We start from the raw sequence: 21,499 nt of genomic DNA, 5'->3' as shown, positions 1-21,499 counted from the left end.
ATGAAAGTTCTGGCCTGTTGCGCGCTCACACACAAAGAAAGAGAGGAGATAGAGAGACAGGCAGACAGAGAGAGCCGTGCCGTGCCGTGCCGAGCCGAGCCAGTCAAAGAGAGATCTCTTCTCTCGGGCAATTGTATGGGTGATCAAGAACCTGAGACACCTGAGCGGCTGCTGTTACCTCTCTGTCTCTCTGTCTCTCTCTATCTCTCTCTACCTCTGCCTCTGCCTCCATGTGTGCGTGTTTCTGTTTGAGAAGAGAAAGAAGAAAGAGAGTGTATTTGTATGTGGTGAATGTGTGTGTGCGTGTATCGTGTAATGAAATGTCTGAAAAGTCTATCTGTCTGCTCGACCGCTGTCGCTGGTGCTGCCTCAGTCGCTGCCACTGCCACTGCCACTGCCACTCAGAAGCCTCTAACGACATCGACATTGAAGTCGCACCGCGACTCATCCGTAGTTTCAGTTTCCCGTAAGCAACAAAACGATCGAGACATGGTTTCGTAAGACCCGCACGCTTTATTTTTTTTTAAAGACAGAAGATACAATTTCAATAACGTTCTAAAACTGTCGAAAGATACTTATTTTTACAAGTGAAACAAAGTGAAACCCTGAAGAAATTCTCCCCGGTGCAATCAAAGGGAAGAAGAAAGAGTTAAGAACAAGTGACATCCAAACATAAGACTGCCCCAAAAAATATCCATCTACATACATCTTTAAGTTAGTTCAATTCCCACCCACAAACAAAACATCCAAACCATGTTTATCGGTATCATGAGGATTACAAAGCGTCGATCATAATTGACACTTGAACCGCTTTTTGGATTGGATTGGATTTATTGCGTAATGGATTTAAATTTAGCCGCCACACCAACAGCATCCACAACAACAGCAACAGACACCCTATCCACAAGCAGCTTCAGCCTCAGCCTCAGCTTCAGCTTCAGCATCACGGAACGGATATGCAATTAAACAATGAAAATGGTGAGTACTACTACTTAGACTTCGACATCTAATTGATTTATTGCCAATGTTTTGCTTTGTTTTTTGCCACACTTTTCCATATCCATAAGTTATATTCCCAGCTATATGGTTGACAAGGTAACGATGGCTGAGCGAGAGGTTTTTATGGGTCTATTTTATGGAACATAGATACTATAGATGCTGGGTTGGTTCCTTGATCCAAGAAACGAAATGAATAACTTTATGAAACATCTTCCGAAAGTTCTGCAAAGCCCAGCACATTTATGGTCTAGTCAATGTTTAGGTTCTGTTCTTACAGATTCCATAAAAATATGGCTTTTAATGACTAGATTGTATCGGATAAAGTTTGAACCAAAAGATAGCTAAGGATAGAAAGACCAAGAGGCTTCCCGAAAGTTCTGTAAAGAAAAGCTTTCTTATGGGATAACTGGCCAGGGCTTGGGGAAAAACTTAAGTACTTTTCTTCTCTTTGAGGTATTTGTGGGTGGGTATAGCCTATGCATAGCCTATAGAAATGACATAAGAAGTGAGTGCATCTTCTGGAATATGTGTCTATAATTTATGCATTTCCAAAGTTCCTTTTCTATAGAAATTGATTGGGATATCATCTTTTATATCTTTTACCTAATATATTCGCAAAGGTGATTCTTAGGTAATTTCTAATTTCCAGCTAGAACTTTTTACTCACAAAAAACTTCACCTATAATTTATGCTTAGATAATTTTTCTTTATTCATCATTTTTTATTGACATCTTAATCACTTCATTTACTGTTGAGCTGTATTCCTGATTTTCTACTGAAACCCCTGGGACCCTCTGCCCCTTGGAGAACCATCTCTCTTAGAACAATCATAATTTATGACTTGTGTTTAATTTTAACCATGATGTTCGTCAAAGAAAGTCTTCGGTTACTGCGATTTATGTTAATCAGAAAATTTCGATAGAAATGTTATATAATAATCCGCCACACCGCATTGGGGGGCGCAAACACGTTTCCAAACAAAAAGCCCCAAAAAACAAGGCGAAGGCTAAGGCGACGGCGAAGCCGATGCCGAAGAATAGTGATTAATTACAGACAGGCTAGAAAAATGGCATAAGCAGCAGACGGCTGGTGGGTTCTTGGGTCCGTCGACGAAGAGAATGCTCGAAATGGGATGATGATGGGAACTGGCATTTCATTAGAAAACTTTTATACAGACACAAACGTATATCCATCCCCCTCCTGTCTTTCCATACGAGAATATATAAGGTTTTTTAATAATCACATCAGCAAAAACAAAAATAATTAGACAAAACCAGTTTGGGCTTAAACAAACAACAACAAATGGGGGGGTAAAGAGTGAAGAGGAGCTACACAACGAGACATATATGAGTAGGTGAGAGAGAGAGAGAAAGAGATATATAGTATATATATATATATATATATATATAGTATGAGTAGAGCAAAAGGGAGAGAGAGAGGTTTATATAGGAGAGACAGAGAGATAATTGGCGACGTAAGGCAGAAAAACCTTGACTTTGACTTTAAATGACTCTCGACAGCCGACGATCGGCACGCTAACACGCTCCAACAGAAGCAACAGCAATAGCAGCAACAACACCAACAACAACAATAACAATAACAAATAAAAGCTATAAAATATTGTATAAACAAATAAATTGCAAATGAAATCGAAACGAAACGAAACGAGATGAATGAACAGATCCCCCACCCCAAAAACCATTAACCCCCTCATTTCGTTTAGAATTTGTAATTCAAAGATACTTTCAATATCAAGGTCATTAGCTGCTGCTGCTGCTGCTGCTGCTGCTGCGGCTGCGGCTTCTGTTGTTGCAGCTGTTGAGGGGCCCACCACCTGCTCGGGGGCCGAGTAGCCGAGTAGCCGAGTCGTCAATCTGTTGAATCCGATTCCGAATGGCGAATACCAAATGAGTTATATATCGACGGCTATGAGCTATCTTCTATAGCTCTCGGTTCAGATGGATTTTTGCAATTTAAATGAGCTTTTGAGACGGTTGTTGGGGCGTAAGCTCTAACATTCTATGAGCTATGACACTCGTGGGGCGGTCGGGCGTCGGGCGTGGGGCGTGGGGCGGTCGGCTGTCTATTCCTCATCTTTCTTCCGCTGTAATTCTTTTTGTTGTTCCTCTTTTTTATTATTTGGCACGCATGCCGAGAGTTCATTGACTGCCACATTCTCTATTCCCCATCACCTCCGTGCTCTTCCCACACACACACACACACAAAACAAAAGACTTAGGCAACAAACTTGCCTTCCTTTGGGTTTTCGTTTTCATTTCAGAGAAGGAGTTATTTCTGCCAGGGAGAGCGAGAGAGAGAGAGAGAGAGACAGAGGCCAAGGACCTAGGCTAAGAATTAGAGAATCCCCCTTTGGAGGTGCAGCTCCAACAAAAAGTGAATCTGCCGCTGCCGCAACGCCAGCGAAAGAGACATCCATCCCGTGGCAGCAAAAGCGCCAAAGACCAACGAACAGGAGAGAGGGAAACCAGTTCAGTTTCCACATATTCTGTTCTGTGGGCATCATCCTTGGGCAAGGGGCTGGGTTTGGGGCAGGTTGAAGTTGCAACAACACAGCCCCCCCCCCCCCCCCCCTTCCTCCACCTCCACCTCTCTCTGTCTCTCTCTCTTTCCCTCTCACTCACTCTCTATGGGGGTACAGGCATCGCGAATCGGGAATCATTTGCCGTGAAAAGGGCGTTCAACTGGCAAATGCTCATGGATGGGCACATGGCGTGCCTCCAGCTCCAGCTCCATCTACAGCTCCAGCTCCAGCTCCAGAGGTTCTTGCTCTCAACGTGTTCTGCTTCCCCCTCCCACTCTTCTGATGTTGCAGTGTGTTCTTCTTGTGGTTCTGCTGCAGTCACTGGTTCTTCTTCCTCCTCAAAGACCCCCGATGAAAAGGGAATCAAATCACTCTTACTCTTGGCCAGCTCAGGGTTATTGACATTGGTCTTACCTTGGGCCCCATCCCCGGCTCCAGCTCTGCCTTGCCTTTTGCTTTCTGCCTGTTGCCTGCAATTAGAATTGTTGCTGCTGCTTGCCACTTGCTTCCACTGCTGCTGCTGCTGCTGCTGCTGCTGCCACGCACAGGCACAAGACCTGCCAAGTCATCCGAGCAGCCAGCAGCCAGCAGCAGCCGCCAGCCTCCCAAGAAACCAGCTTAAGAGAGCGTGCAAGAGAGAGATCGCTGTCTCTCAAAAGAGTGCGCGCCAACACGCCAACGCACGCACAGGTGGCAAGCAGCAAAGAGAGCGCACGAAACCAGGAAGAAAGTGTGGCCAGTCCAAAAGAATGAAAGAAGTAGAAGCAGCAGCAGCAGCAGCGACGGCACAGACGCAGATGAAAAGAAAACAAGTTCAATGACCGACCTACTCAAGCGCGTTATAACCAAAGCATACACACACACACACATACATACTCGTACACCTGAGAAGAGAGTGAGAGAGGGAGACAGTCGGCGAGCGAGAGAGAGCGAGCTAGCGCAACATGCAAGACACGAACGAACACGAAGAGCACAAGCGCATGCGGCCGAGCTCGAATTCGAGTTCGAGTGCGAGTTCGAGTTGGAAGCCGAAGTCAAAGCCGTGTTTTGAAGAGTCCGTCCCCTTGACGTTGAACTTTGTTGCTGTTGCTGTTGTTGTTGCTGCAGGCGACAGGTTCTGTGTCATTGTTGTTGTTGCTGTTGCTGGCTTCACACTATCGTATTTAGCTGTAAATTCTTACATTTTTGTTGTTTTTCTGTGCATTGACTGTGACATTGCGGAGCCGATAAAAGACCGTCGGCCCGATCATTGATGCCCATTGAATATGGTGTTTGGTGGGGGGGGGGGGGGAGTTACCTCTCTCTCCCTCTCTCTCTCTCTGTCCCCCTCTCTTTTGATTGTTGGATATCAAATTATGCTCATTTACGCGCCTTGCATACGTAATACGTGCTCCACCCAGCTCCATCCGAGAGGTTATGGGCCCCCAGTCGTAATTTGACTATGACAAAATGGCTTTTTATTAACTAACGGTACATTCTCGGGCTGTACTTTTGCTATTACTTTTTGGTTTTACAGTTCATTTTGTGTGTGCTTTGTCGCTGGCCATTAAAAACGTGCCTGGAAAACTCAACTAATTTGCTCCCCCGGTCGTCGGTTCGGCTAGTTCTAAGCAAAGATTTTAACTCCGAAGAGGTTCTTAAGACTTGGCTTTGGCATACTCCTAATGTCCATGGCCCAGACATTTCCGGCTTTTGCTCTAGTTCATTGTCAATGGTCAATTTGTGAGCGAGAATGCAAGATATCCCTTGACTCAATGGGAGAGAGTCAGGGAGCATGCGTTATGGGAGAGAGTGCAAGTGCAAGGGAGAGCTTTTCGTTAGTCTGCAATGCACTGAAAGAAATTACTTCAAAATTTCCACAACAAATAATAAGGATCTCAAAGGGTATACCTATTGGATTAGGGTATATTTACTTGTAAAAGTAAATTAGTTAGAGACACAACTCCTTTTTATGACCTATCCCAATATTTTATGCTACTTTCAAGAGCTTCTCTACTCCCGCCCCGGTGTGCCTGAACATGCACAAAGCCAACCCTGCAAGGCTGCACTTGCACCCGAATCGAATCGAACCAAAGCTTCGGCACGAGCACGAAAGCAGCACGAAGCCGAGTGCCGCCCTTGCTGGGGCTGCTGGGGCTGCTGCTGCTGCTGTCACCCTTCGGTTGTTGCTATTGTTTTCGAATGCGCGAGTTCAGGCCGTGCCAAGTGCAAGTGCCAATACCTCGACCCGTTTCCGCACACACCCCCCCTCTTGCCCACTGCTTACTGTCTCTGCACTCTGCAGGCGTCGCAGTCTCTGCTTGCGTTGACTGCAGCAGCGACTGGCTGCTGCTGCTGCCGCTGCTGCTACTGCTGTTGCCTCGACCATCGCACGGAGCTCGATTCAGTCCTGACTCGGGATGTTAACGCGTTGGGCAGGTCATGTCTGGCACAGCCGTGGCGCAGTTCCGTGGACCAAACGACTAAAACAACAACAACAACACCCACTGTGCATATAGAAGTAGAAGTAGCAGGAAAATTCATACCACAAAATGTGTTCAGCAACAAGAAAATAAGAAGAATAAGGAAATGTTTTTTTACAGTAGGAGGAGAGTGCTTAAGTGTAGTTAAGAGAATAGGCGCTCCTAGATAAGCTCCAGCACATGTATCCATATAGTTCAGGGCCGCAGTGCCGCAGTGCGATGCCACCAATGCAGTTCTGTGCAATGTGTTCATACGTCCATTGGCGTAGACCTCTATACTTTAACCGCATCTATTTTCGGGATAACTTTGCGATCGTCAGTTTCTTCAAGTCGCGCTTAAAATGCAGCAGCCCCATGGGAGCCAACACCTAAGACTGAGACACCAAAAACCACACTGAGACTGAGAGAAGGAAAAGGAAAAGGCAACGGAAACGGAAATACGATTACGAGTATTCTCTGCACTGTGATTGTGCAATAAACAAAGGAAATAACAGAAAAGAAACGAAAAGAAAAGGTAAAGTGCATTAGAAATCCTTTTGCATAAAATCTACTTTTGCTTTTGACCAATGGCCCGAACCCGAATCGGACCCAGCCCGACACCGACACCGAGACCGAGACCATGTCCTAGGCCACCACGAACCCAACGGACGAGTCCTGCTGCTGCTGCTGCCGCTGCTGCTGCGGCAACATTGTGAAAGTTTGCAACGCCGCTGCCGACGCAGTTCAACAACCTTCTCGCCAAACACACACACACACACATTCGAGAGTTCAGTAATGCACTCCACCCTTGGAACAGTACCCCCGCCTGTTGGCACCCCTTCCCGAAAAACGTTGTCCTGGGCCCCAGACACAAACAGCAGCCCGTCGTCTCGCTCGCTCGCATGGCCTTGTCTGGCGCTTTTGGGCTTTTGCTGAATGCTGAATGGGTGGAAAAAATTAAAAGTGAAACTTGCGCTGCGCCTGGGCAGACGACAGCGATGACGTCGGCGCACAAGAGTCTCGACTGCAGTCGACCGCCGGGTCCTTGCCCTCGGTGGCAGCGCAGCCGTTGCGAGTTTTCCGACGTTGCTGCTCCGGCTGCTGCTGCTGCTGCTGCTGCCACTGCCACTCTGCACACTGTCAAGACCAAGGAACCCAGAGCCCAACCCGAAGCTGGGCAGGACCTTCGCTTTGCGTCTGTCTGCTGCCTGGTGCTGGCGTCGCTGTTGCTGCTGACGCTGCTGCTGCAGCTGCATGTGGCAGCGGCAGAGCTTTTGCTGTCGTTGTCCTGTGTGTGTTTCGCTTTCCGTATTGGGTGTGTATACGCCCGGATTTCCCCTGTTGTTGTTGCAAGGAAAAGCCGACGACCGTACGTGCCCGGCAGAGTGGAGTTCATTGAACGCCAGTGCCAGCAGCAGTTATCGCCAGTACGATTTATGTATGAAAAGCGAAAAGGATAATGAGCTGAAAGGAGCAGAGCAGAGCAGAGCAGAGCAGCAGCAGTGCCAGTGGCAGGGCCCTGCCCCAACATAGGAGGTAACAGCAGCAGAGCCACAGCCAGGGCTCCCATCGATGGCGTCGTCTGGCGTCTGAAAAATGCCTGAAAAGGGTCGTTCGCCTTTTCTGTTGTCTGGCCCTTATTTTTTCTCTCTTTCACTCCCCGTCTCTTTCCATCTCTCGCTCGGAAAGTTCTTTCTTCTTTTTTTTTTTTTTTTTTGCAACTTTGACTTTTTTTGTTGTCATGGTCTGGCAGGCAATCTGTATGCCCCTGCAACTCATACGCCTCCAACTCCTACTCCTACTCCTACTCCACCCGAGCAGACACGGTCTGGTCCTTTGTCGAATTTATGCGCATTTTCAATCGCTTTGTCGTAGGTCGTGTTTGTTGTTGCCGTTGCGTTGTCGTTGTCGTTGTCGCTGTCGTCGTCAAGGTAATGTGTCGCCCACAGGATTATACCTTTAAGCCGCTTGCAACGGCCATTTGGTGGCTGGCGATCTGATCTCCTATAGGTATCTCTCTTTCGCTCTTTATGGTTTTTAATTGCTCTTCCTGCCTTTTTGGCTGGAGTTTCGCTGGGGTTTCGGGTAGGAATATCCTGCCGCAGGATAAATGCATTCTTCTTTTTCGCCCATTTGTTGCCATGACATCATCATCGCGAAGGAACATTTTTCCATTTCTCCATTTTTCATTTCTGGCTGCATTTGAATTTGCATTGCCTCATCGTACTCTGCCACTGCCACTGCCTTCGTCTGCCCCTGCCCCTGCCCCCCGTCGCTGTCGGCGTCGACTGCGACTGAGTCTGGGTAAAAAGCATTTGACCTTTGGGTTCGTTAACCCTGACGATGCAGATGATGCAATCTATGGCAGAATCTCCCAACGGGTTGAACTCTGGCCTTTCTCCCAATGGTGGAGGCGCTTGAGCTTAATTTGTTGTTTCTATTAAATTTTAGATCTAGTTGGGGAGTTTTCTGAATAAAATAAAAGTTTTCTGATTCTGAAAGGCCTCCCAGGAGTACAAATAGTAGATTAGATTGTAGACTATCGATACAGATACAGATATCGATATAGAGGTACCCCCAAAGCAGGCAATCTTTTTCTTATACAATCCCCACCCTTTTTCCCTCATTCAGGTTCCATTCGCGATTATACATCTATATAAATTTTTAATCATTTTCAATTAAACAGCAAAGCAAACAAACAAATTTTACAATCAACCAAACAAAAACGGAAAAAACCAACTAAAACCATTAAAAAAAAAAAACACTAATTATAGCAGCAAAAAAAACAAGAACAAACGTAAAATAAACAAAGAATGCAAATGGAAAACTTTCACTGCGCAATAAGACAGCAGAACTGATAACGAAGCAAAGTTTAAAGTAAATGCGAAATAAAAGTGCATTGATAAGAATGCAGAGACGGAGAGAGAGAGAGAGAGAGAGAGAGAGAGAGAGAGAGAGAGATAGAGAGAGATAGAGAGAGGGTGTTAGCAGCAGAGGGGTATTCCAAGGTCTAGGTACCAGGAATAGGCACTTAATTTATGGTTTATGATTACTTAGACCTACGTCAAAGCGCATTACCCAGTGCCACGATTAAATCAAGGGCAAAACCAAAGCTTCAACAAAAAACGGACATAGCGGAACTATAAAATATATATATTTTAACGTAACGTCAAAAAAAACAACAAGTTCTTATTAATTTATTGGCACTTACAAAAAAGAAGCACAAGCACATTCCCTTGTGAACCCAACAAAAAAGCCATACCAAGTATTCTATATAATATATTATATTATTTGCTGTGCAAACTTCTACTAAAAACAGTGATACCCTCGGAAAGGGCATATATCAAAGGGCAGATACAGAACCGCAAAAAATATACCACACAAAATTCATCGAAATTTTACTTTTATTTTCAATTCCAAGTAAAAAACAAAAAATTAATGCATATTTTAAGATTTATTTTAATTATTTTTGATTGCGGTTTTCTTGCTGTCAAAAGTGTAATATACTTTCGCTTTTATCGTTGCTTTTTTGTTGATTTTTAATTGCGCTGAAATTTGTGTACTGACTGTACTGCACCGTAGAAGTATGTATGTACAGTGAGGCATCGATAGTATTGAAAGGCATCCCATACCATAGACAGTAGACCCTAGACTTCTACTCCTCCTGTACTTTTCTACACACTCTCTCCTGCATTCTGTCAGCCCCCCTTTCTCTCTCATTCTATCTCTATCACTATCACTCTCTCTCTTTCTCTACACCTCTCTGTATGGGAGAGTGCACTCGGCGTGCACATGCGCAAATTGAAGTAACAAAGATTTTCAAGGTTAAAGTGCAACGAAACCGCAACACAATACTTTTACAGCTTTTACAGAAGAAGGGTTGACTGCCTGGCACTGTGGGTGGTGTTGAGCGTTGTGGGTGGACGGGTGACGGGTGATGGGTGATGGGGTTGTTTGTAATGGTTATAGATACATTTGTCTCGGTTTTGATTTTGAGCATAAAAACATGTCTGCCCCCGACTGCCCGCCTGCCTGCCTGCCTTGCTGCATGTGGCATACCTTTTGTCCATTGTCCTTGAAATGTGGATATTAATTTCAATGCACATTTTGTATGATTAGATAATCAGTGGAATACACCCACTGTGTCGGTGCCTCTTCCCATTCCCCCCGTCTCCTCACACGTTACGTTTGCTATGCGGATGAGTGCGGCGTAACACAGTGAGTGTTTTTGTTAGTTTTTTGCATTCAATTCGCATGCACATTCTCGTCTTGTGACTCAAGGTTATGATGATCATAATGATTATCATCAACATGATGATGACGATGCCGATGATGCTCTTACTGCCATACCGCCTCCCTCCTGCGGTCTGTTCCCGTTTCCTTCCATTCCCTTTCAGCAAAAAAAAAGCTCGCACAAATTATTATTACAGCAGACAGAGCGACAGAGAGAGGGCGTGGGGGGGGGGGGGGGGGGGGAAGAAGTAGACGAACTGCAACCGAGCGAGCAAGAGAGGGACAGATACACACAAGCAAAATAGCACACAATTTTATTTTATCAGCTGCCCCTCCCGTCTTCGCCCTGCCCTCCTCCTCCTCCTCCACTGCGTTGGCAATTTTCGTTTCGTTTTTCGCTTTTCGTTTCGTTTTGCATGCACATAAAACTAAATGCGAATTCCTCCCCTTTCCCCCCTTTTGCACCTTCCCCTCCGCTGCCTGTGCTGCACCTCCCCCTCGTATTTGACTTGTTCTACGTTTACACTTTACATTTCCGGGTTCTTTTCTCTCTCTCTCTCTCTCTCTGTTTCTCTCGCTCTCCCACTCTATGTCTCTGTGGCTGTGTCTGTCCCTGTCTCTTTCTCTATAACCGAGAGTGATTGATTGAGTGAATGAATGTCTGAAAAGTCATCTTATAGAGAGATGTACTTGTACTCCAAATGTAAGTGAAACGAATCTCGGAATGACAGTTAGGAAAGTGTAGCGAATGGGGGGTTTCATAACATTTCATATAGCAGGGCATTGCCAATCTTTCAGGAATGATCAGGTTCCACCTCAACTATATTTAGGAAAAGAATGCCTTCGAAAACAACAAAAATAAACCATATAAAAGACAATATTTAGGTTCAACCAGGAAAAGAATTCCTTTAAGAAAAGCCCCTTGAAATCAAGGCTAATGATACAATATTGGGTTCCGTCTTTCATAGCCAGCAAAAGATTTGATTCCTAGAAACCCCATTTACGATTATAATCCATTAATGAATGCAATATAATCCAAGAATGCTTTTAACATCTATTTAGTTTCCTCTTTTGATATCATATAGATGAACACTATTTATAAATATAACAGCCCCTAGAAGCACTATTTATGAGAAGATACCAACTAAAACACCACCTAGAAACCCATTTTGGATTAGAAACCCCCACTTTGGAATAGTATTTATGAGTAGAAACCACGTCCGAGCAGGTCCATGATAAATATTTACATTACACTTGAAGAAAAAACATCGTTAAATTTGTTTATGCATTGAAACTACTTAGCAGCCGTCCGTATGTTTATTTCCTAGTTGGCCAGAAAGAGATGGTCATACGAGCACACATTTAATTTATGACGGCAGTTATCAGTTATATATGCATCTATGTATATGTATGTGCCATATATACTCGTGCATACTATATGCATACGAGTATATACATATGCGGTTGCAGTGCAGTGTTCGGTTTGTCCTTGAATGCGATTCCAATCAGACCTCATTTGGGGTTCGGTTCTGTTCGCTTTTGCAACGCTTCCCGCATTGCAATTTGATAAAGATCGTGCATGCATTCGATGCATTAGACGGAGCATAGAAGCGACAGGGCGGAAGTTTTTTCCAACTGCTAGAATTATTAGCAGTAGCATCAGGCAGAGGCAGAGGCAGTGGCAGTGGCCGTGGCAATGGCACTGGCAGAGAGGGAAGAGGCGCGCACACCGACGAACGGACGGTCATTCAGGGCGTATGCGCAATGTGGAGAATCGCTTATCAAAAATGCACTTGGAAGCGGAACAGAGGAGACGAGGCGCTCGGGCGGTGCATGGGTCGTCGGCGTTCAAGTTGAATGTTGACAAATGCTCTCCCTCTCCCTCTGGCTCTTCCTCTTTCTCGCTCGCTTACATTTTTATGTTATTTATTTTTAATTTGACGCGACTAGTGCCCTCTCTTTCGGCTCGTTACAACCTGTCGCTGGCTGTCTCTCTCTATCTTCTCGTAACGTATCTCTGGCCGAGTGTGTCCTTCAAATGCAATTGTGCGATGATTAGAAACGCAAAGCGCACTGCGATTTTTACTTTTTGTTTCTAATGCAGCGCCACACTCGTATGTATCAGTGTCTCTGTATCTGTATCTTAATATCTGTGTATCTGTGTGTATGTGCAGCTGTTTATTTTCATTTTCACAGCGATAGCGAAAAGCTTTTTGGCGCGCTATCTACACACAAACACACACACACACACACACACTGAGACACCCTGAAATTGTTGATTCTAGTGAGAATTTTGTTGATTTTTGTCGACTTCCTAGTGGGGCAAAACGCATCTGTATCTGCATCTGCCTCTGCTCCACCCTTCCACCCCTTTACACTGCCCGCCCAGTGCCCAGTGCAAAACCCTTTGCCAGCGAGATCTCTGGTCTAAAATCGAAAGTATCTCGAGACCATCGTTCGACGAGTCTTCCTCATCTTGTCTGCATATTTCATTCGCTTTGACGGCGCCAACTGGCAACGGGCAACTGGCAACAAAACCAACCCACACACAAAAGGTGCCACAGAAAAACACTTTCCGAATATCGTTTTCGCACATTTCCGCACTCGCCAGCTATTCGCAAGTGCAAGTGCATCTATAAACAATAAAACAGCACAGACACACAGATACAGATGCAACGACAGATGCACCCATGAGATTCCTCCCGTAGTTCTGTGGCAAAATTTTTTTGCATCCGTGTCGCCCATCGTTGAGCAGCGTTGGCCAATCGCCTGGGGCTCGGCTATGTTGCACCGCATTCTACGTGCGTACAGTTCTACGAGCGGACGGGATACAGATACGGGGCTCCCTAACGATCTTAACGGGGGAGTTGAACCATATATACGGGAATATATATTTACGGGAATATTTCTGGGTGAGTTTTGCAACAATTACAAGTACTGCACTACTGTACCCTTCACGCCACATACTCGTATACTCGTGTACTCGTACTGAAGCGACCATCACATGGGACTTCCTGGTTATGTGATTGAACCGCTACTTAGTGGAAGGTAGACCGATAAGAGAGTTCTCTGATTAGATTCCCTGGAATTTCCTGGTAAATAGACGTGGATTTAGTGCACTCAAGGATCTATAGGTGGGAAAATCGCCCACTTTCAATAGTTCTCCCTAAAGTTTGTTGATTCTATGATTCATTCAAGGGAAATTTCAAGGTTTCATTGTTGTGATGTTAAACTTCCTGGTTTCTTAAAGCAGGCGGAGATCTTTCCATTCAGATCATTCCAAAGATCTGTCCATATCTTTTGTGCATTATATAATTGGGAGATCCTACTTCCTGGATTTTTTCTATTCAATTAGGTTGAAATCAAGTCAGAATTTAGTTAAAAAAAATCTATCCATTTATCAAATGCTGTAAACAACTGAAATTCAATCATGCCTTACCGACTATCTCATCTTCAGGTCAGAGACATCTTGCAACATATTTTAGCCAGAAATAACTCCTAGGGGAGGCAGAGTCAGGGCCAGTGGGCAGTGGGCAGTCGGCAGTGGGCGGTGGGCAGGGCAATAGCCTTGCACAATAAGTTCCTGATTGCGCAGCTGAAAATTTATAGACAGAAATAAAAGAGACATAACATTTTTGAATTATCGACGCAGCAGCAACCACCCAACCACCAAATATCGAGCCACCCGACGAGCAACCACTACCTACCCGCGTTAGGCAGCCTAGGGAGCAGAGCAGCGCAGAGCGAAAAAGCTTTTCCTCGGCGAAAGAAGAAAAAAACAACAACTTTCCGAGCGAGAGAATCTTTGAGATGCGTTCGGCTCGTCGTGCACTGCAGTTCGAGTGAGTGCAATATGCCGGTGCGGCGGTTGTCACAGTGTGAGTGCATGTATCCCTGTGTGTGTGCACTTTCTGCCTGCCCGCTAATGTGAGCTTTTTTGGGGTCTATGCCGGTTGTATGTGGGTCAGTAGTAGGAACAACTCTCGGTCGGCGGCGTCAACGTTTCCCATCGTTCTCTTCTTAGCAAAAAAAAAAAAAAACAAAGAAAAAAAAAACAGGAAAAATAGAAGAAGAAAAAATCAAAACTACATATTTGCCTGTAATTTTTTTTTTTTGTACTTTCCGTTCTTCTGGCTGTTGGTTGTTCGTTTGCCATTCATTTCCGTATTGTTGCCGCATTTTCCGTGAGCGTTTGCATTTATTTTGTTGGCAAAAAAAACAAAATAGGATTTAGAATGCCGCGTTGCCAATGAGAAATGCTTGGAGAACGCAGGAGAATAGCCATAGAATATACCCCCAAAGGAGCGGGCCCACGCGGCAGCAGCAGCAGCTGCGGCAACGGCGGCGTCCACACGGCGTATGCGTAACGAGAGAGAGACAGACGGGGAAAAAAACCGAAAGTGACGCGTAATTTGCGGGTCCAACACAAAAATCAAGAATTAAAACTGGATTAATGTGAGAGAATGCAGCAATAAACCAAACACACCAACCCCTTTCCAATTAGCAGATTAATAATAATTAAACAAAAATAAATAAAATAAAATAAAATGCCTGAAAAGTAATAAAAAGAATATTCAAGAAACGAGAGTACAAAACAAAAGCAACAGCAATGGCAGCCAAATGAGGAAAATCCCTTGAAGTGAGTGTCGTTCCAAGGAATTTTCAGAATAATATTCGTTGAAAGTAAAGAAAGAATTTGCTAAGCCAAAAAGAAGGGCAGCAGCAGGTGGAGGGGTAAGAACTGCCCCTGAACGTGAACGTGTAACCTCCATTAAGGCCGTAATCTTGAACTGTGCAAACACCCCGCTTCCACACCCGTACCATACCCATTTCCCTGCCACTCGGCACTCGACGAACGCTTTAGCTTTTCATTTTCTACCGATAACACAGCCAGAATGCAACACTGCAAAATCGAGTGAGAGACTTTTGAGTGGAGAGAGCTTTCAGGGGGGTGCCGGTGCCTCTCAAAAGGTTGCAGTATTTATTTATAGGCGGGAAATAAAACATCATGCCACTGCGAGTCCAACTAAATGGCTTTTCCTTTGCTCTTCTCTTCTTTGCAGATCAAGTAAAACTATCAGGATAAGCAGCCACACCACACACAGACACACAACCACTAGACCATCTACTATAAATCCTTACAAAAAGGAGAGCAACAATTTTAGCTGTAGTCAAAATGCATGGACATCATCACAATCATCAGCAGCAGCAGCAGCAACAGCAGCAGCAGCAACAGCAGCAGCAGCAGCAGGGACAGCAACAGCAGCACCAACCACAGACAGGAGCAGGAGCTGTCAACAATATGAAGGCAGCGTCACATCATCATCCTCATGTCCATCCCCATCCACATCCACATCCACACCCACATCCCCATCCGCACCACAAACTGTCGACGCGAAGGACTGCGCGCAGTCGCAGTCGTAGTCGCAGTCCAACGCCCGATGGCAGCCAAGACTACGATGTGACGCGTATGCGGGAGGAGGACTTTGAGCGTCTGGCCGTCTACCTAGTGCCGGATGTGCAGGCGGAGCGAGGACTGCCCAATCGGGCGGACAAGACGCTGCCGCGGAGTCTGACACTCAAGTCATCGATGGTCTACTCAACGCCAAATGTTAAGGTAGGATCCGGCAAAGAAGGAATTCCCCGGAAGAGTGTGAAAACTAACCTCCCGTTTCGGGATCTGTTTCCTTTTTGCAGACTGAAGGAGTTTGGAGCAGTGGGGTCATACCACGCGGCACACGCTTTGGCCCCTTCGAAGGCATTCCAACCTCAAACTATCCCAATGATAAGAATAAGGCGCGATATTTTTGGAGGGTAAGCATTACACAATCCTTGGGAAACACTGGATCTTTGGTTTTGGATCTTGAGTTGCATTTTCTGCGATGGGTTTCCCCTTAAGACTATCATCATAAACATATGCTTTACCCACCCACTCCACACCACCCACACACCCCTCGATCACCAAACGAAATTTCCATCCAATCCATTGAATCAAATATGCGACTAACCAAAACATTTCGTTTCTCTTTAATTTACTTTTATTTCATATGCAAAAATTACCATCCCACAAAAAAAAAAAAACACACACAAAAACCGAAAACTAAAAATTAAATCAAAATTAATTTTGTTGGCATTTATGGAACAAAATTTGGTTCGTGGTTCGAAAAAATCAGGTGCAGGGAACACGCCACATAACCTATGGGATTATTAAGGTACCACCAATCATGATTTATGCTTTTCTTTTCTTACTTTCTTGCCCCCTAACAGCCCCCTTTCCCGAGCACTTTCTCTTTCTATCTAACACGAGAACTATCTACTATCCTGCCTGCACTCTCTCTCTCTCTCACTCTCTCTATCACTCTTTCACTCTGTATTCCTCGTTCTGTGTCTCCTTTTGTAGTTTGTTTTGTTCTCTGTGTGTTCTGTGTGTCTCTCTTGTGTCTTGTCCTTTCTTTCATGTTTAGATCCTGCTAAATCCTTTTCTAACCCGCCTTCTCTCCTGTATCTATTCTTTATGCTTCTGTAGATCTTCAAGGACGACGACTACTACTATCTGGATGGGTCGGATCGTTCGCAGTCCAATTGGATGCGCTATGTGGCCTCTGCGTACAGTTTGTCCGTGATGAATCTGGTCGCGTGCCAGCATCAGGAGAACATCTACTTCTACACCACCCGCGACATCCTGCCGAATGAGGAGCTGATGGTCTGGTACTGCAAGGACTTCGCCAGTCGCCTCGGCTACGATGTGGACCCGGAGAGGACCATTTTTGGGGCCTGCAAGCAGGCCAGCGTCGAGGAGGATCTCGAGGAGGATGTGGAGGCGGAACTCGAGGACCAGAACCAGGACCAGGACCACGATGAGATGCCGCCGCACAAGAAACCGCACTACTCTATGCCCGCACCCGAAATACCCGCCGAGGTGGCCGTCAGCCACATCACCTATGTGATGGGTCTCCATCTGCCGGCGGCGCCAGGACCCCAGGGAGCCACCTCCGCGCAGGAAGCCCTGCCGCCTGCCCCACCGCCAACTGGTTCCGGCTCCGGTGCCTGCTGTCGTCGCGCCAGTCCCCCCGCCCACGTGTCCACCACATCCTGTGGCGGCGCCCACCATCCGCACATCATTCAACACGGACGACATGCGTCCGTGATCATTGGCCAGGACCGTTCACCGCTGGCCAGCAGCAGCGACAAGGACACCGCCGGCTCGCCTCTGTCTGGCCTGGACCACCAGCTGACGCCTCAGGATGGCAGCGTGCGATCGGTGCGTTCGGATGAGGGCTACCACAGCAACGAGTGCCACGAGGATGGCCTCACGCCACCAGAGGACTCCAGCGACAGCGAGAGTGAGCACAACTATGTCCTCGACTGCTCCAAGAAGGCCATTGCCCCCAAGGAGACGGTGATTGCCCAGGCCCAGAAGCCACAGAGCACCTCCCCGCCCACTGTGGGCGTCACCGCGAGCATCATCCACAGTCCCCAGGCCATGGCTGGCATGGCTGCCACGCCCATGTCCTGCGAGACGGACAAGAACGAGTACAGGAAGTTCAAGGTGAAGATGCCGCTGAAGTACGAGTTCAAGAACAAGAGCTGCGTCAAACAGGAGCCCATCCACAAGGATGTGGACGAGCAGATGTCGCATGCCCTGCCCCATGGCGTGGACGAGGAGGAGGAGCTGCACGCCCACCTGCGCGCCAACGTGGCCCACTCGGAGGACTCGGCCTGTCCCCCGAGCACCACCACCCACCTGGGGGATGAGCATTTGTTGCATTTGGAAAGGGAGCGCGAGAGGGAGAGGGAACGGGAACGGGATAGAGAGCAATCCAATCAGCAGCCCGCCTCCTCCACGGTCATTGTCCTCGAGCACAACTCTGACGGACAGACCCGTACCATTGTGCCCCTGAGCAAGCCCTACTACGAGGCAGATCCCCCGGGCGAGCGGTATGTGCGCTTTGGACAGCCCTCCTCCAGCATCCTCGAGACGATCTTGACGAGCCAGCACCGCCTGGAGGCGGCTGCCGCAGCGGCCAATGCCTGCCGCCAGGCGAACGCTGCCACACCGCCCCCCACGTCGCCCACTGAGATGGCGTACAGCTACAAGAAATCGCAGCGATACGGAAACGCAGTGAGTCCGGACTCCAGCTCCAACCTGGGCCAGCCACAGGAGCAGCTGTCAGCCGCTGGAGTGGGTGTGGCAGAGCAGGAGCTAGTGACGCGGGGTGCCCTCATCAAGGGGGAGTGCTCGCCGCCGCCGCCTTCGCACCATCACCACAACGTGATCTTCTCGCCCTCGCGACACGTCTCCTACATGGGTCAGGGCGAGGGCGGAGGTCACGGAGACCACTCGCCGAGTCCCAGCTATCCGGGGTACCCGCACCATTACGGGAGTGCGGCCACCTCCACCTTCCACTCGCCGCCACACAGCTCCCATTCGCCCTTCGACCGCCAGTCGAATGCCTCGAGCGGCGGAGGATCCGCCTCGAATCTGCATCTCCTGCAGAGCAGCACCCAGATGCTGAACCACCCGCTGATGCAGCCACTGACACCGCTGCAGCGCCTCTCCCCGCTGCGCATCTCCCCGCCCAGCAGCCTCAGTCCCGACGGCAACTCCTGTCCCCGGAGCGGCTCCCCCCTGAGTCCCAATTCCCTGGCCTCGCGCGGCTACCGCTCGCTGCCGTATCCCCTGAAGAAGAAGGACGGCAAGATGCACTACGAGTGCAACGTGTGCTGCAAGACCTTCGGCCAGCTGAGCAACCTGAAGGTGCACCTGCGCACCCACTCGGGGGAGCGGCCGTTCAAGTGCAACGTCTGCACGAAGAGCTTCACGCAGCTGGCGCACCTGCAGAAGCACCATCTGGTGCACACGGGCGAGAAGCCGCACCAGTGCGACATCTGCAAGAAGCGCTTCTCGAGCACCTCCAACCTGAAGACCCATCTCCGGCTCCACAGCGGCCAGAAGCCCTACGCCTGCGATCTCTGTCCGCAGAAGTTCACGCAATTCGTGCATCTGAAGCTGCACAAGCGGCTGCACACCAACGATCGGCCGTACGTATGCCAGGGCTGTGACAAGAAGTACATCAGTGCCTCGGGGCTGCGCACCCACTGGAAGACCACCAGCTGCAAGCCCAACAATCTGGAGGAAGAGCTGGCCATGGCAGCGGCAGCCACATCAGAGTGTTTGGGTATGTTCTGCATAAGAGAGTCCCCCTTGAACCGTCTCTAACTATAGTTTTCTTCATCATCTGCAGACAAGGATCATCCCGAGCCGGACAGCCGTGAGGCCTACGAGCAGCTGCAGCAGCATATGGTCCATCCCAGTCTGAGGCACTCCCCACCGCGTCTTATTCCTTTGGGGAATCACATGCAGGGACCCGGACAGCATCAGCAGCAGCCACCACCGCCGCACATGATGCTGGGGCCTGCCCCAATGCTATTGACCACGGCCAGCCAGCTGCCACCACCGCCACCCCATCATCTGCAGCAACAGCAGGCGCAGCAGGGGCAGCAGCAGGCCTCCCCCAACCAACGTCCCACGCCCCCACACCTGCATCAGCATCCGCATCCGCACTCGCATCCACATCCGCATCAGCAGCAGCAGCAGCACTCGCCTCAGGCAGGCAGCCTGAAGGGACTGAAGCCGCTGCCGGACAACGGAGGAGTCTACATGCATGCGCCCCATGTGCAGGCCCAGGAGAACCGCCCCTCGGTCATAGAGTCCTCCAATCAGCCCATGATCATTGAGTGCACGTAGGGGGGAGAGTCCCCACCCCCCAAGGGAGCAGAGGAGAAGTGATGGAATCCAAGTGCAATAAAATCAAATTTTTTTTTGTTTTTTTTTAGAAGCTATTTATTTGGTTTCTATGTAGAATCAAATAGAGTTAAGAGCATCCCCACATCTAACAGAAACAAAAAAAAAAAGAAAACAGAACAGAACAGAAGAACATGAGAACATAAAGCGACAGAGCAGCACAATGTAAACGTAATGGTATTATTATATAAGTTGTATATACTATATATAGATGATCCTCCCTTTGCCCCTCCCACCTTTCCCGCCCTGAAAATTGGAAATTGAAAACTCATTTCGCGCTATGAAAACCAGATCTCACCAATTGGCATAAAAAGAAAAAAGAAAAAACATCGTGTAGTCTCGTCCTTCCCCATGAATTCTTCTCCTCTCAGAGAACTAAAGGCATATTATTTTTGATAAATATTTTATATACATAAAAAGAACACACACACACACAAACACAATATATATACATACATTCAATTGGATTGTTAATCGAGAGAATAAATGGAGCTAAAGAAAGATCGGTCCCAAAGCAAAGAAAAAGAAAAAGAAAATACTTTAAATGAGAAATGCATTTACAGAATTTTAATTTTCATTTGATTTCCCATTGGATACACTTTTGTTTATCTCTCTGTTTTGATTGTTTGTTGAGGCGCGCACCTTATAAACTATATAGATATACATATGGATCATTAAACGTACATAGATACCAGATACATAGATATAGAAGCATAATCATACATACATAACATATACATACATACACATAATATACACATAGATTCAAGTTGCCTTATTTGAATTTCGTTAGCACTGAGAAAAACCCGCGATAGAAAACCATTCAGAACAGATCTGAAAAAGCTTAAATATATATACGTATTTTATATATGAATATATCATTATTAAATATATAAATATATATACCTATATATTTATATGTATTTTATTAAATATACAAACAGCAACAGAAAAAAAGCAACAAAAACTGTATATAGAAGGAGTGAAACCCTATTTCGGAGATCTGCTAAATAAGTAAAGCCCATAATTACTTAGACCACTAGGGGATTTAACCATTATCCATTATCCATTATCATTATCATTATTATGATTATACAAAACAAAAAACTAAAAAACAAAACAAAAAAAAAAACAAAGAAAAAATATGAAAACTTAGCTGAAAAATCGGTGCTTTTGACTGTTTCCATTTGTCCACACTTACATTTACATTTACTGTATTGTATTTGTATTTTGAAACACACATGAATTATATTGTAGACCACATTAAACATATACTATATATATAACATACACTATATATACACATTATTAGCGTACAACAAAAATCTAGAGATATTTCCCCTTCCCACTACTTTGCGCCTTGAACACACTCTCCACTTTCTTCCAAAATCCCCCCTAAAAACGGAAAGTGAAAGACAAATTCCAAATATTCGCTCGTATTACACTCTCAATTAGTCTTTTTTTTTGTCTGAATAAAAT

At 46.7% G+C, this 21,499-nt stretch overlaps 1 protein-coding gene across 4 annotated transcripts; it reads left to right on the top strand.

The window, feature by feature from the left end:
* Positions 1-411: 411 nt before the first annotated feature.
* On the top strand, positions 412-20,742 carry LOC108150904. 4 transcript variants are annotated; one of them, XM_017279215.2, is made up of 6 exons: positions 412-978; positions 15,279-15,832; positions 15,913-16,029; positions 16,389-16,427; positions 16,742-19,394; positions 19,461-20,742. In XM_017279215.2, the coding sequence occupies exons 2-6, from the start codon at positions 15,392-15,394 to the stop codon at positions 19,961-19,963; spliced, it is 3,753 nt and encodes a 1,250-aa protein (XP_017134704.1). In that variant the 5' UTR covers positions 412-978; positions 15,279-15,391; the 3' UTR covers positions 19,964-20,742. The 4 variants fall into 4 exon arrangements, with proteins under 4 accessions (XP_017134704.1, XP_017134707.1, XP_017134705.1 ...); XM_017279216.2 differs by lacking the exon at positions 412-978 and adding an exon at positions 14,018-14,854; XM_033386818.1 differs by lacking the exon at positions 412-978 and adding an exon at positions 14,932-14,949.
* Positions 20,743-21,499: the final 757 nt, after the last annotated feature.

The sequence above is a fragment of the Drosophila miranda genome, chromosome XR, assembly GCF_003369915.1.
Source record: "Drosophila miranda strain MSH22 chromosome XR, D.miranda_PacBio2.1, whole genome shotgun sequence".
Taxonomy (NCBI): domain Eukaryota; kingdom Metazoa; phylum Arthropoda; class Insecta; order Diptera; family Drosophilidae; genus Drosophila; species Drosophila miranda.
This window is presented reverse-complemented; position numbering and strand designations above follow the sequence as displayed.